Source organism: Copadichromis virginalis, linkage group LG10, assembly GCF_057382275.1.
Source record: "Copadichromis virginalis isolate Kocher_CV1m ecotype Utaka linkage group LG10, C_Virginalis_male_GT1.1, whole genome shotgun sequence".
Classification (NCBI taxonomy): domain Eukaryota; kingdom Metazoa; phylum Chordata; class Actinopteri; order Cichliformes; family Cichlidae; genus Copadichromis; species Copadichromis virginalis.
The window spans coordinates 21,552,597-21,568,195 of record NC_140627.1 but is presented as its reverse complement, the minus strand read 5'-3'; the positions used below and the strand labels follow the sequence as shown (position 1 = coordinate 21,568,195).

Genomic DNA, 15,599 nt, shown 5'->3' with positions numbered 1-15,599 from the left:
CGAACGTTTTTGATCTGGGAAGGGAAAACGAATCCATTTCGTTCTGCAGTGGGCTCTTTCTGCTCGTCAGAGTGAATTAAGATTCAGCTTTGGTAACTACTAAGGGTCTTACGTACTGTGTATCTTCAGTACTTAAACTGGAAATAAGTGCACTCTTCTTTAGCAACACCCTTTTTAATTCACATTTGCTCTGGAGCCTCAGCTATCAATAGCAAACTTAAAGTGCCCCTATTATGCCTTTTGGGTTCTTCCATATCCTTTAGTCTGGTGTGTGTGTGTGTGTGTGTGTGTGTGTGTGTGTGTGTGTGTGTTGATTTTTTATATATTAACTATATATAAAATACTGCTGTACTGTTTGAAACTGTCAAAGGTTTTTGTTTTGTGACTTATGTCAGGGGGGGGGGGGCTTAAAGAGACAGGAGGCAAAACGGAGAGTTTCACACAGAGGGTTAAAGACAGGCACTGCAGCAGTGAACAGTATGACCCAAATCTTGTTTTTGGACTTCACAAAATCAATTTGAGTGAACACTCGCCTCCCTTACATGAAACACTGAGACTTTAAACATATGCAAATATGCAAAATAGGGGCACTTTAATCCTACCTCTCAGAAATAAATAGCCAATCATATTCTGTTCAAACAGCATTTGCTCTGGAGACTCGATACAAAATAAAATATAAGAGCTCTGCTACAAAACAAGTCAGCTGAATGTCAAATGACAAGTATTTGTTTCGGGGCCTCTTGTATCAAAATTAAAATAAAATACACTGTTTAGAAAAATATCCCAATTAAAATAGCAGAGTACCATATCACACCTCAAACTTTTCTATATAAGTTTTTTTTTTTTTTAGAACTAATAAAAATATTTTAAAAATCAAACATAAATAAAATCATATTACACATCTTTTTTTTTTTTTGCTTCCTTGACATATCTGGATATAAATCCAATCTTTCTTTTCCGTCTTTAAATATTAATTTAACAAAAAAATTGCAAAAAATGTCGGGTGAAAGTGGAGCAAAAAGGAACCAGCAACAGAAAAGTGCATTTATTTGTACAATGATTTTGCGACTCCTGCACTACCTGCCCTCCTGCTCCTCTGTTGCCTCTCCCTCTCTAATTTCCGCTCAGTTCCAGCGGAAGGAGATGTGACGGGGTCGGTCGCCTCCCTCTTTCACCAGGGGTTTGTGAAACTCGCGGCCGGCGCGCGAATGGATGGCCGCCCAGCAGTACTCGCAATAATATTGTAGGCAGGTGACATTGGCGCAGAAGAACGGCGCAAACTTCCCACCGCAGCGAGTTCCCTGGCACTCATCGCACAGCTGGTCATCCAGCACATATGGCTTCACTTCCACCTGCAAAAGAGGTAGAAATAAATAAATAAATCCATACATACTACGAGCAGGGTGCAACGTGAGCCACAACAGGTGCTGCTTTTATTATTGGAATCATTACAGTAAGCAGGAAAGAAAATATTGTTTTTAATACCGTGAATTAATCCAATCAATAATTCACTGCATTTACACCTCTATGTAACAGCCTTCATTGTTATTTGAGGGGTCTGCTATTCCACACGCATGAGTGATGCACAGGGGAGAGTGTATGTCTATAACCCAGCTTACTGTTACTTTGTAATTCCATCTTTCTGATACGAGTCTCACCGTTTACTTTTCCCTTTCCTACTGTTGCATCACATTGTTTTAAGTTAATGTGAATAAAAAAATCCCGGGTGCCCTACTGCTGTAATTCTTTTCAGCAATTGGTCATTAAAAATATTTCCACAAAGGAAAAAAAAGGTCTCTTTTTTTGCACTTGTTCAGCATTTCTTAACCACATTTGTTTTTATGACAAGCAATCTCAAGTGTCACAGAATCAGCCTGGGCTCAAAATTGAACTTTCATTCACTGCAGACGCCACAGACCTCAATTTTGGCCACAATGCACAGTTTATTTTCATTATAGCTGATTAACAATCTGCTACGATTAGGCTGTTTGCCTTTTCTACCATTTTTATTGGAAAAACATTATCTTGATTTAGCTGACAAATAATATGACGTGCTGAGTGGAATAGCCGAAGCTTCACTTTTGGTGAGGAAGACTGTAGTATCTTCTCAATCCGTTATTTACCAGTGATTAGCAGATGTGTGTGTGTGAGAGGCTCCATACTGTGGTGGCCTGAGAGACAAAAAAAAGAAATCCAGAGTTCGAGACTGGGAGGAGACACAAATCCCTGTGGGCTTGTCTCAGGAAGGGCATCGCGATCCCTTGTGAATAAGGAAGCAGGTGTTTGTATGAGCTTTCCTCCTCCTAACCAAGCTAGCCAGGATTTGCTGTTAACTTAGCACCCCACACAGTGTGCTTTCTTTATTCAGTCTATGCTTCAACATACACAAATTAAACTAAAGATGCACTGATTGACCATCTAGTGACAGGAACTGGACCATTTTTATTGTTTGTGGCCCTGACTAGCAACGAGCAGGCCCAGTCCATGCATGTGCAACATGCACACAGTGGCACATGCAAATAGTTGCAGGTTTACTCAGTGTCACACGCAAACATGTCGTTAGCATGAAAGCTCTTCACTGTGAGTAAATACGCAAATTTAGCCAAAGTGACCCATGAGAACGGGAATGACCACACAAACATTTTTAACAACAAAACTAATCAGATGAAAGAAGCTAACAAAGCCAAAGTGGTAAATGCTAAAGCTATCCAAGCTAACAGCCTCAGTATGAGCAAAGGATGTAAGCAGTTATGAGGAAAATTGTGAAGTCAGATGGGGGGGGGGGGGGATAAATAAATAAATAAATTGTTGATGTCCTGTTGTCTGGTGAATTTTTAAACATGTTGGAAAATGATCTGAGCACTTGACATTTGTTTTGTTGCATAAATGTGTTTCACTTGTTTTTGTTTATAAAAAGCAGAATGAATAAAAAGCCGAATAATCTCCTATTCCTGATCAGTATTCAAAAGAATGTTTAAAGTTGTTAATATCGCACTGCTGACTTCACCGTTATTAAAATACTAAAAATTTTCTGCATTTTAAACTTCCTGTTTATGACCTTTTGGAACACCTCTTGCTTCTTTATCTTTCCTGCTCACTGATGAATGACTGTAGTATTGGGAGGTGAACGTTACCAAGGCAGTCATTACACAAAATTTGCACAACATCACAATTATGCAAATCTTAAAAGAGCATACCATTACTCCAGTGTCTTATCTTATAATGTTACCTATACTTTACATGCATCTGCTGAGTCTCACGTTATCTTAACTCACCTATTGTCAGTAGAATTTGTGTCATATACAGTTCATTAGCATGCCTGTAGAGATTACTGTAATTCTTCTGCTGCTGACAGCGCTGGCTAAGTTACTGACAGTATTCTTATGAATTAAGGCTAATAAAAAAAATGTAATAAATAATAGACTGTGCACCATCTGTAGGGTTCCTGATACTGAAAGAGTGAGGCTCTGGAGTTCATAGCCTTTTTATAGAGAATAGTTTTCAGGTCACAGTAGGTATAGCACTGATAAATGAACTCAATGAAAGCCAAATTCCATTTAGATGCTTCACTTTCAGGGTTTTTGGTATTATGCATGCTGGTTCACTGACACATACAGTATGAATGTAAAAAAAAAAAAAAAAAAAGCACTTGTTAACAAATTTGTACTCTTACTACTGAAACTGGTCAAAATAGCTGTTTTAACTGCTGACCAAAAAAACAGTCCACTCAGTTACAAAGTCTGAATTTCAGGCAGTTCTACAAGTAAAAATCTCAATTATTGCTTTAACAGGAGAGTCGTCATTAGAGCAGTTTTACAGCTTGCGAAGACATGAAAATCTTAAGCCCAGTTCAACCACACCAAGATATATTTCAGCTAAAAACATCCAATCATTTCTGGTGAACCTACATTATTCTGTTACACAAATCACTCTCTGCTCCAGTTACATCACAAACACAGCACGCCTATTATAACTACTCTGCCTGGATAAAGGTTAAAATGGATGTAAAATCTGAAGCTAAATTTAACAGCAGTCATTTATACTCTTCTGTTCATATGCTAGATGATTTCTGTATAAAATGCAGTATAGTATGACTATATTACTCCAGGAAAAACCGTTAAAACTTTGCATCACCTTTGCGCAACTGAAAGAAACACCACGAGTAAGAGCAGGAAGCAAGCTGAAGAAAGGAGGGGGCTGAGAGGGAAGACAGAAAAACACTGAGCTTTTTTTTTTTTCTCCTCTTTCCACTCACCCGTTTATCGATTTCTCCATGCTGCAGCTGTACAAAGCGAGCACTGATAGCAGCAATGTAGCTCTGCTGATTAGAGAAGGCGACCCGCCCCGCTCCCTTGGGGTACTTCAGCTCGGGGTCTGTGTCGATGCCAGCGTAGCAAACTCCACCGTACAGGCGGTCCATTATCATGGCCAACTCCACTGCAAAGAGGGAGGGTGAGGAAGACGCACACAAGCAGATCAACAAAACATTCACAAAAACAAGTTTGATGCACAGATGGAGACAGCACACCGACACAAAGATTGCAGGACACAGAAATCCAGCAATTACCTGTGTGGATACAGAGGTTCACATAAACTCATGCCAGTGTAACCAGAAAACACAAACACATACTTTATGAGAACTGTTCATCTGAGAGTTTAAACCATTAACGTGGACGGATTAAAGTCCTGCAGAGTTTCACGGGGTAAATATGAAAGCAGTGCCCTGAATTTACTGACCGTCCTTATGACTGTTTTTCAGTTTTTTTAACAAGCATGCAGTTTGTGGAAAAAAATCCCTGCAAGTTTACATTTCAGCTTTACTTATTACGACATTAAAAAGTCTGAACGTCCTTTTTAATATGTGGATTTTCTTAAAATGCAAATCTAAACCCAGTTATTACACACGGTCATAAAATATTTAATGCACTGCTGGGCCTAATGTCTTTGTTCCTTTCTAAAACGGCAGCACAGAGGTTTAAGACACAGTTACACAAAGGTGGCATAAACTTGAACACACAGTACACGTGACATTATTATCAAGGGAAAATTTTTTTTAATTTTTTTTTAACACTGCACAGTGTGTCATAGAGACTACTTCCTGAAATAACCAGTGTAGGTCAGTGTCTCTTTAGCCTCACCCTGTAGCGGGTCTAATTTTATAAGCACAAGCTGATCACATTTTGTCTCACAGAAGGAAGCATTTTGCTTACGGCTGATATTTCAACAGTTGGGAAAGAAAAGGAAGTAAGAGAAGACTACTACTTATTGTTCTCATTTGGTCATTTATGCTATAAAAATATTTAGACTACTGAATCAAAGGGAAGGGAAATAAGAACCTTTAAAAGGCTTTTGACAAAAAAACACTTGAGATGCAAAGCATATGCACAGAATACTCCTCAGATGTTTGTATTATAAACACTCATTTGTTGTTAATTCAGCTGGCGGAAAAATACCAGCATAAAAAAGAAGGATACCTGCACGGAGTGGGCGAGGAACTCCTCCCACAAAGATGGTTTTCCTTGGGTCAAGAGGTTGAGATCCATCCATCACAAAGTCGCTGTCATTCAGGTTCCATGGGCGGATCTGGACCTGTCACACACAAAACCAACAAGTGGGTTTTGGTTTTTTTTAGCTCTAGTCTACTAAGGGACTACCAATAGATTTAAGCAAATTGGTGTGTGTGTGTGTGTGTGTGTGTGTGTGTGTGTGTGTGTGTGTGTGTGTGTGTTCCCACTGACCGGCTTGTCTTTGATGGTGGGGCTGGACACGCAGAGGTACAGCTTGCCATCCTCCTCGATGCAGGCATCGATCAAAGCCTGCACTGAGCTCTCGTCCTGGAACAGCAGGAAGGCATAGCCTGCACAGAACACAAGAGGGTATTCTCGCTGCTGGGGCCGCAGAGTACTGACAGAGGATTGTGCTGGAATTTAGTTTGCTGATTACTGTGAAAGCATGTCTGATCACGACACTGCTCGCACAGCAGGAAGGCATAAGCTTTTACAAACATACAAACAATCTGAGCAGAGATGACAAATGCTTCAGATAACAGCCTGAAGACAAAACCAGATTGCTCAGATGTATAGATATCGATTGTAGCAGATTATCACTCATTGCTTTACCCAGGAATACTGAAGTCAGTTGCCAAAAAAAACAAACAAACAAAAAAAAAAAAACAGCATAGTGTGAACAAGCTGTGAATTTAAGGAATTTAAGATACCTTTGGGAGGAAAATAGGATTTGCTCTCAGCTTTGTGAGGCCAGTCCACAAACAGGTGTCCAAAGCGTCTGAAACTGGCTGTTATCTCATCTGAAATGAAAAAATAATAATAATGCATCCTCATCGTCAGCCCATAGCTTTTTCAAAGAAAACACCAGGGGAGATTTAGAGCAGAGGCCCTGCTCAGATTTCACAGTAAATTACAGGGGGGTGTACTGTAAGAAGCCCTGTGTGTTTCAGGCATGATTGCTTTATTTATTTATTTTTAACTTTTTACATTTTCCCTCAAGTTCCCTTGTTCTAAGTTTGATTACATAAAAGGCTAAAAGTAACCCAGGAATTCAATCCTTTTGATATTAATCATGTTACTACTGCACCTTCATCTATATCTGGGGGCAGTCCTCCAACAAAGACCTTGCGCGAGTAGCGTTCCACGCGCTCTCCGTTCTGGTGCGGAAAGCAGTGTGGGGAACCTAGGCCTGCGAGACCCTGGTCTCCACGTTCATCATCAGGGAAACCATCCTCTATGGGGAAGAGAGAAGAGTGGCCTGAGAAAGAAGAAGAAGGTGGAAAAGATTTATCTTTTGAAGAGAAAACTAGACATTTGTTTTGTTTTTTTAAAGAAAACAGTAAATCATGGTAATGGCACTACAATAAAGATGGCCGTAAATGAGCACTTTAATTTCATCCCTTTGTCTATCTGACCTCAATTCCTACTACTTTAATTTTCTTGATCTAACAACAGTAAACAAACCATTAACCTTTTTATCTTACTTACTAAAATATAACTATTTGATTCAAATTGGAAGAGAATCAGTTAAACATGTGCACGCAGAATGGAGATATTAGAGCCTGAAAGGACCACATCACAGTCTGACCGAATTAAATGTCCTTGATGTGTTGTTCTTTATTCCTAATTAGCTTCCATGAATCACACATGGAACTGTGCTGCCTGTGAACATAAAGGTTATCGCGCACACATTAGTCCCATCAGTGAGAAAGTATAAACACTTTCAGAGTGCACTGTGTGTGGTAAAGGTTAAGCTCTCCCTGCTCTATCCCTGCTCCTATACAACCTGCCCTGAGCTGCTTTATGAAGATTTATGAAGATTTATGCAAGGACGTTAGCCTTAACTGACAGTGTGTGTGCCTCGCCATGTGTCGGGCTCCTCTTGCAATGAGTGTAAATCAGGAATTACACTTTGCGCGTCTCCCTGCCTCATTAACTTGTAGCTAAGTGTGACACCGTCTTGTATTGTCTGAGTTAATCTTGCAATATGCAAGCAAAGATGGAGAAAAGCGAGCAGAGTGAAGCATAATGAGAGAAACAAAAACTTGAGGATAAAAGATGCACAAGATCACTTGACGACGAGTAACAAGGCTCGACACTAAAGACAATCATGCAGACAAACTCGTCACATCACTGCACGTATAAAAAAAAAAAAAGAAAACAAGTTTTAAAAAAGCACAGGGCCATTCCAAAACTAAATGCACGTGCCCGTTAATGTAACAACAAACAAGCAGACCACAGTCAATAAAATCATAACACTGCTTAACATTACAAGATTAGTTAAACACTGAGGCTTATAGGGCGGGAAAATATGCTGAAAACGAGACATGATGTATTTGTGATTGCATTTTACCTCGTCTCCTGCTATAATTCCTGGCTGCATGTGGAATAAGGACAAATCAAAGAAGAGGATGTTCACAAAAGTCCCATAATACACATAATACCAATAAAAGTGCCAGGTGGTGCACGACAATGGAGAGACGATCCACTTTCAGCCTGCGGGCCCTTGATTTTATTAATCACCGATGAATCATAAACACCCTGTGGTTTTGTCAGCACACCGACTATCAAGCAGGTTTTTGTTTTGTGTTTTTTAATTGTGGAACTGTGCATTTTGAAAGGTTGCAGACAATCATTTTAAACTTGCTGTATTTTTTATAAAGGACACTTTATATAGACACGCTGTAAAGGTCACCTCGCTATTAATATAGCACTTTCAAAATAAAATGCTGACTCATTATGAGAAGGGGATAAAGGAGACAATCTAAAGGCGCACAGCTAAAAAAGGACATCTCAGTTCAACAGCAAAACATTTCTGTAATTCAATACAAGCCCTGGGATAACCTTTAACAAAGAAACTGAAGGATAACATGAAGTGTTACGCTACATGTATGGATGCTCTGAATAGGAATATTGACAGAAATGGCAGAAAAATTGAAACTTGAAAGTGAAGCACATCAGGAACATCTATCAAAAATCAAATGAAGCCTTCAATTAAAAGAGGGGAAGAAAATGAAAGAGGAGGAAGGAGGAAAAAGAAAATAATAAAAGCATGAATAGAAACCAGTTTCGGAACAACTGCAGCTTTGTGTGAAGTTAAGTGCCAGATATAATTATATGTTCAATGCCAGCCAAACAGCCGTGTGAATTATCCAGTTCACCTAGCTTGACTGCAAAGTACCAAAATTAAGCAAGTCTGCATAATTATGCAAACGGAAAGACGATGACGAAGACTTGATCCCAGGGCTGAACCTTAAACTGGATTTCAGGTCTAATTTAGCAAGACCTATAGCTAACAGCAAATGTGCTTTAAAACTGTAGGTCATATTTGACCTGCATGTGTGCTCCACACAGCATGAACCTGCAAACAGCAGGGAAGTTACAGCCTTTTGCCTGCAGCTCTTTATCTAATGGTTCACAGTGGCTGCTCCTGCTTGTTTCATTACTCCCTGCAATATTTCAAACCCATCTGTTATCCAAAATAAAATTAAAAAAAAAAACATCACAGTGAATAATGGCATTAAGATACAAGTTCACTGATAAATGCACTGCACTTCCTGTGTGACTCTTTCATAATAAAAGTCAATTTACAACCTTTTTTTCTTCATTGAGCTGAAGAAAATGTTAGTTTGCACTAGAATGTTTTCCAGGAATGTAATGCTGCAAATAGATAAATATTGCCTTAGGCTCAATAAGTGTAAAAGACGTTTATTTATTTAAAAAATAAATAAAATTGAGACCTCTACTATAAGCATGACCTCAGTAATTTAGTGACTAAATCTGAACTCTCCAAGACATCAAATGCATCACTGAAGGTCAAGCAGCACTACCCCTGACAACAGCAGTTTCAATCTAGCCTAATTAACAGAAAGAAAATGTATCCAGTGTGTCATTATCCAAACTTTTCCCAGGGCAGTGGTTTCTCTGATGCTGACATCATTGCGGGGGGGGGGGGGGGACTATACTGGCCTTGAGCTAAAGTGACAAATGTTCAAATGTGCACACTGGAGTGAACCAGGCCTCAACCCATGTAAAAGAGCAACATGGAGAAGAGCGCATGAGCAACAATCCTGGCCTCCCTCAGTGGATTTTCCAACCCAGATGGACATCAACCGGGGGGGGGGCTACAAAGGCTAGCAATAGAGCCCAAGAGAGTCAAGAAAGCAGACTAAAAGGAAGCACACAGAGCTATAAGAAGTGCGTGAACAGGAGAAAAAGAAAAAATGGTCAAAGAAAATGAAAGGGTGAAAGAACAGGAGATAGGAATGCAATCTTTGTGTTCTTATGAGGTGGGGGTAGAGGGATGGAAGGGAGGGTTTGGCTAGTGTGCATCCTCTATCTGCTGCCTATCCGCTGGCACCATCTGTCTCGGGGCTTGATGACAGCTCCTGATCATGTGATCTTGCCATGTGACTCGGCAATCTTTTGAAGAAACTGCTGGCCTTTCATGTTTTACATCTTAGCCCCAAGCCCAGAAGCAAAAAGCTAAAAGGACAATAAAGGAAACTGTAGCGTACAAGGGCAAAGTAGAAGCCACTAAATTCCACATATCATGTGGACATGAATGGTTTGGTTTTTTCCTACCCGCTGAGGAAAGAAATAAAGTATAAAGCCAATTCTAATTTCGAGCTCCATATCTTATTTTTGAGAAGCACCAGGATTAAAGAATGCATTTAAAAGCAAAACAAACATAAGATGAAAGAGCCTCCTTAAGAAGCATGAGAACAACAAAGAGGTTCATCTTTAGTGTAACTACCTATCAAACTATTTCTGGTATTTAGCAAATTATTCAAACCAAAGGCAGTTTCCCTTTCATTGCTGCTTTCTATCCACTTATTAAAGAGTGGTGAAAAAACACCATTTCGCTCCCTCCACTTGTCCACATTTCTCAATCCATTCTTTACCTCTTGGCTTTGGGGACTAAGCAATCTCAACAGTAACAGGTAGAAAGGGAAGAGCCCCACATTAGTTTCAAGCTAGGAGAAAGGGCACAAAAATATATGCTTGTTAGTTTAATTTCAAGCAGGCATGTGGGGATGTGCTTGTATTTAACTTCAGGTAAGACGAACAGAAAGATCTGCATCTCCACCTGCTATATTTAGCCTACCTCCCTCCTTTAAGATGTGCACTCTTCTCCAAGAATCTGACGGCATCTAAACACCCTACCTTTGTGTCTGCATAAATATCGTGGCTACTTCCTCTAAGAGTCACAATGGCACTCTTACCAACAAGTTTTTAACTGAAACCAGTCACACTAATGGTTACACACTCAAGATTACAACTGCACAAGTGTCTTGTGTCTAACTAACTTATTTTCCAATCATAAAATATGTATTCCTGCTTCTCTCAGTCTATCAGGGAGATCGCCTACTTTCTGATCCTGCATGCAAGGGGCAGGAGCAGCTGCTGCAATGAACAGTACACAGACAGAAACACCGCTCTTAGCAACAACAGCGGCAAACAACTAAACCTTCAAGTGCAGTTACGCTTCACTAGAGTCGATACAATACAGGCATGCCATCACTCTCTCCCTCCATCATGGCACTGGCTGGGAAGCTATGAGGGACGTTAATGGAAAAGCATCCCATGTCTGAATGAGAGATTACTGCCATTTCCTCAGACTGATGAAGCCCACCTTGTTACGTCTCCAAAAAAACCATCTGAAACATCTGACTCTTCTTCACGTCGATCTACTGTCCACTTGTCCATTTTAACTTATTGGGCGTTTTTAAGCGATAAAGGCCCTTTTTTTAAAAAAATAAATAAATAAAATGAATGCCAGCTTGCAATAAATAAATTTATCAGAGATATCAGCATTTTATGATTTAATTTTTTAATTAGTTTGTTATTGCCCAGTTTGTCATTTTAGCAGACTCTTGAGTGTTTAGGTTACCATACGTACCATTGAGGGGAAGAGGGTTGTCCCCTCCTGGGTGAGGAAAACCAAGACGACCTACATAGGGAAACACAACAAAAAAATCTTTTGTTATATCATATAAACCTTCCTATAAAGCTATTATTATATTTTCACTGACCAGTTGAAAGAAAAATCTGTATTTTATTAAGAATATGAAAGATATAGTAATAAAATGGCTGTCACTAATGCGATGTCTGCCCTCCACACCAGCTACAGCCAGCTAAAAACAATGTGAGGCAAGACAGCACCACTAACACTATCAATCAGTACTTTGTATTTGGAAAAGGGCTGTTACCATAATAATCCTCTTGACAATTACAGCAGTGCACTAATTAAATTGCCGAGAGGCACTATTTGATCTATTCTGCGCATAATATAGGAACAGTTGGTGACTTTACTTTGTTATAAGTTTTTTTAAAGTGTTAATCCAGAGCAGACTTTAGCTGGGACAGCTATGACCACAACCTTTGTTACCGCTCGCTGCATGTTTCTCCTACATCTATGGGACATCAACTATCTCTTTCCCTCTTATCACCTCGTTATTCTCCAAGTCTCATGCTATAGATTTTAGCCATTTGCCAAGACCCTCTTGCATATGCACACACCCGCGCCTACACAAACATGTTATGATTCCAAACAAGCTTCGAAGTTATGCAAGGCCCACTTGCTGCAGAGGGATAATGACATGAAAGAGCTCAAATAGTACGACCATTGTTGAGTGGGTAATGAGTGCCCTGTGATTGGTGCATTCCAACGCCTTGGTCACATGGAAATGTGTTGGCTCCTCCCCCCATAGTTTGCCTAGAACTATGGGGGGGGAACAGAAAAAAAACAGAACCCCGACTCACAGAGCAGAGAAACCAGGACAGACCACCTGCAGCTTTGAAACACGCCGCTCGATGATAATATTCGACTGTGTAGCGCACCCATCATCATTATCTGAATAAAAATGCAATAAAATGAGTTCAGTTTAATCAAAATAAGCTCAAAGGTGGCAACCAAACCAAACTAAAATCCTCTGGACTACAATTCAGACCTTAGTGATGTGATGACACTAAGGTAAAAGTCCATCTGAGCACCACCTGCTATTCTGAATTTTAAAGGGCTATAATGGTCTCCGAGGATCACCATATCCCTGTGTGTCTGCAGGACTGTGCATGCCCGCTCTGTGAACCTGATTTGCATGCTCCTGGCTACATGTGAGTACAGTACTGTAACAGTTAAAGCACATGCATGCAGAGCACACAAAAGACGGGGGGGGGGGGGGGCGTGTGTGTGTGTGTGTGCATGCATGGGGCGGGTGAACAGAGGGATCCTTTCTGTCAGTCAGGACAATGCTGGAAGGGATTCAAAGCTCCTTGTACTGTAGACATTTTGTCTCGCCCGCTCCCTTGCTTCATTGCTCTCACTTTGTTCAATATGTTAAGCCGGAATGAGAAATTGCTGCCCTGCTTATGTGCATCTAAATGTGCTTGTGTATGAATTCTGCCACAGTTTGTTATGTAGATGCATGTATGCATGTGACGGAGAGAAAGAGCAAAAACTGGCCCGGAGAAGAGTCGCTGTAATTATAATATAATATTTGTTATGCATCAAATTATTGTCTAAAATTATTTACTTTTTGTCATCTTTCTTCAGACAAGCTTTGCAGACAACGGAAAAATGTAAACATACCTGACCACACAGAAAAAGGTTCTGAGAATGCCACTGAGTAGGGATGGGTATCGTTTAGGTTTTATCCGATACCGGTGCCAAATCAGTACTTTTGAAACTGTGCCGGTGCTCAAACGGTGCTCAAACCGGTGCTTAAAGAATGGAGAACACAAAATTGGTCCAAAAACCTCTCATGTTCAGCTGGTTTTTTGTAAAAAGATAACAATGTTAGCCTTTTCTGCAGCTATGGGGCATATATGGTATCACTCTTGGCTGGAAGCAGTGCTTAATCAATGGAAAAAACACAAACTTTATCCAAAACCTCTCATGTTTAACTGTTTTCCACTTTTTCTTTGGTCATTTTAGCCTTTTTGGCCAGGGTGAAGGGAGTATCTGCCATCAAACAAGAAGACAGCTGCATGTAGCTATGATGATGTTTGCTAGTTCACCTTACCTGCATTAATGTAATAACATGGTTAGCCTACTCAACGTAAATTACACACGAACATTAAGCTACTCACGCAGAGAAGAACGGCTGCTGCTGCATCATCATCCTCATCATTTCTGATACACTGGCAGGGCTAGGGGCCAGGACTCTCCTCTTCGGGGTTTTTGGGGGATATTGCTAACTCCGGGTCAGATAACAGGCAACCCACGCACAGTAGATGCGCTCGGTGTGAGGTCTCGCAGCAAGCTATCATACGGCGCATTTCTGGGCTTTTAAAAAAAAACGCTATGCGTCGCCAGGTGTTTCATCGGATTTGAGGTGTTACCTCCTTTGACAGTATCACAGTATCAGCTTAAAGCACTTGTTGCAGGCTGCTGAGTTTGCATATTTTGCTGTGAAGTACAGCCAGACTTTTGACCGCTTCGCCTTGGGCATTTTAATCTGTAGCTCTGCTCTAAAAGAACGTACGTACCTGGACCCGCCTACTATCCTGGGAAACGTAAAATGATTGGCTAGAAGTGTATCACAGCTCAGGAAAAAAAAGCACCGAAATAAAGCACCGAAATGTGCGCTGCTTTTCGGTCTGGTTACTACCGTTTATGTCAGAACCGGTGCCATCATGGCACCGGACACCGGTACCATCATGGCACCGGACACCGGTACCATCATGGCACCGGACACCGGTACCATCATGGCACCGGACACCGGTACCCATCCCTACCACTGAGCTAATATTAGCATCAACGAAGCAGAGAACATCTACTTTACATGTATTATAGGATGTATACATATCATATTCTATCATATTTATAGGAAGTTGGGCTTAAAAATCACTTCTGCAAACCAGACTATGCAGTATTTTGAAATTGTGATGAAGTTATGTAAAGCAGAAGCTTTGTGGTTTTTAGAAGAGAATTTTGACTTCTCTTCCTGTGTTTTCTTGGATCCATCAGTGGAGCTAAAGCACCAAAACATGTTTAATGAGGCAGACTTCTAGTTTTCTTCTGCTAATACTGAAGAAACATTTACTAAGATTTGACAGCACAACATTATACCGCCACTGAGCCCGATAGGTCCGAGGTTTAAAGAAGTGATCTTACTGTAGCATCCCATACTTAAAAATTTATTTAAAACTTTTATTTTGTATTTATTCTGCTAATAAACTGATGTGTATAGTAAGCGTTTTTATGGAACATAAAGCTATGCATATATTACGCACGACATCGCTCCCATTTAGAGATTTTTTATACCACATTTTTACCTCATAAGAAGACTCCTATCAATTTCTGGTCCTTGACTTAAAACTTGTACAACCTAACAAAAACAACATAATCATTATCTAAGTCCTCTGTCCTATTAAACTACTATCAAATATAACAGTCAACTTTAACTGTATAGTTAGTTACCTTTTACACTTAGCCTAAGCCTTGAGAAATCAAATGTGCTTCCTTTCAAACAATGATCATTACTAAGAACTTCAGCTCTATCCTCTTAGCCAACACTCACTATTGGCCACTGACTAACTTTTCTGTAGTCAGATTATTTCTGTGAGCGTCACCCTTTAAAACAATGATCATTAGACTCCTGTAGAATTAATTTAATATTCAATTTCTGGGTTATGATAACCGGTCAGCAGCACTGTTTGCTATCAAATAAATGTTTCCTTTTAATGCTAAGACCAATACTGTATGTTAAAAAGTATCATTGTTCTTGGCAACGTCTACACCAACATGTTAAAAAATTAGCATGCAACTTCTTCACACATTTTGGACCAAAACTATTTCACAACACTATTTTGCATGAAAAGCTTAGCAGCAGCGATCATTAGAAAACAACGACAGTGTCAGTTCAGTTCAGCGAGGGCTCTCCCATCTCTCATAATTCCCATTTAAATAAAGCCTAAGCCCTCATGAATCTCTCTGCATCTGCTTCTTAAAATTCATGAGAAAGAGGTTATACCTATTGCACCATGCTCAGCTATCCTTCAGTTCAGTTTGTACACTTTGTGTTTTTAAATCTGGGATGCCACGGAAGTAGCTTTGATTGAAGCAAGCAAGTAATTTATTTATATAGC

At 40.0% G+C, this 15,599-nt stretch overlaps 1 protein-coding gene across 5 annotated transcripts in view; it reads right to left on the bottom strand.

Moving 5' to 3' along the window:
- Window positions 1–1,030: 1,030 nt before the first annotated feature.
- Window positions 1,031–15,599, bottom strand: part of cpeb4b (cytoplasmic polyadenylation element binding protein 4b) — a 33,367-nt gene continuing 18,798 nt past the window's right edge. For 2 of the 5 annotated variants that reach the window (XM_085470660.1, XM_085470663.1), the window contains 8 exons: window positions 11,410–11,460; window positions 7,861–7,884; window positions 6,595–6,765; window positions 6,218–6,307; window positions 5,739–5,857; window positions 5,475–5,589; window positions 4,256–4,437; window positions 1,031–1,352 (listed from right to left, as the gene is read on the bottom strand). In XM_085470660.1, the coding sequence (XP_085326786.1) occupies window positions 1,125–1,352; window positions 4,256–4,437; window positions 5,475–5,589; window positions 5,739–5,857; window positions 6,218–6,307; window positions 6,595–6,765; window positions 7,861–7,884; window positions 11,410–11,460 (980 nt within the window). In that variant the 3' untranslated portion in view covers window positions 1,031–1,124. The remainder of the gene's footprint in view (window positions 1,353–4,255; window positions 4,438–5,474; window positions 5,590–5,738; window positions 5,858–6,217; window positions 6,308–6,594; window positions 6,766–7,860; window positions 7,885–11,409; window positions 11,461–15,599) is intronic. The other 3 variants (XM_085470661.1, XM_085470664.1, XM_085470662.1) reach the window with 2 other exon arrangements.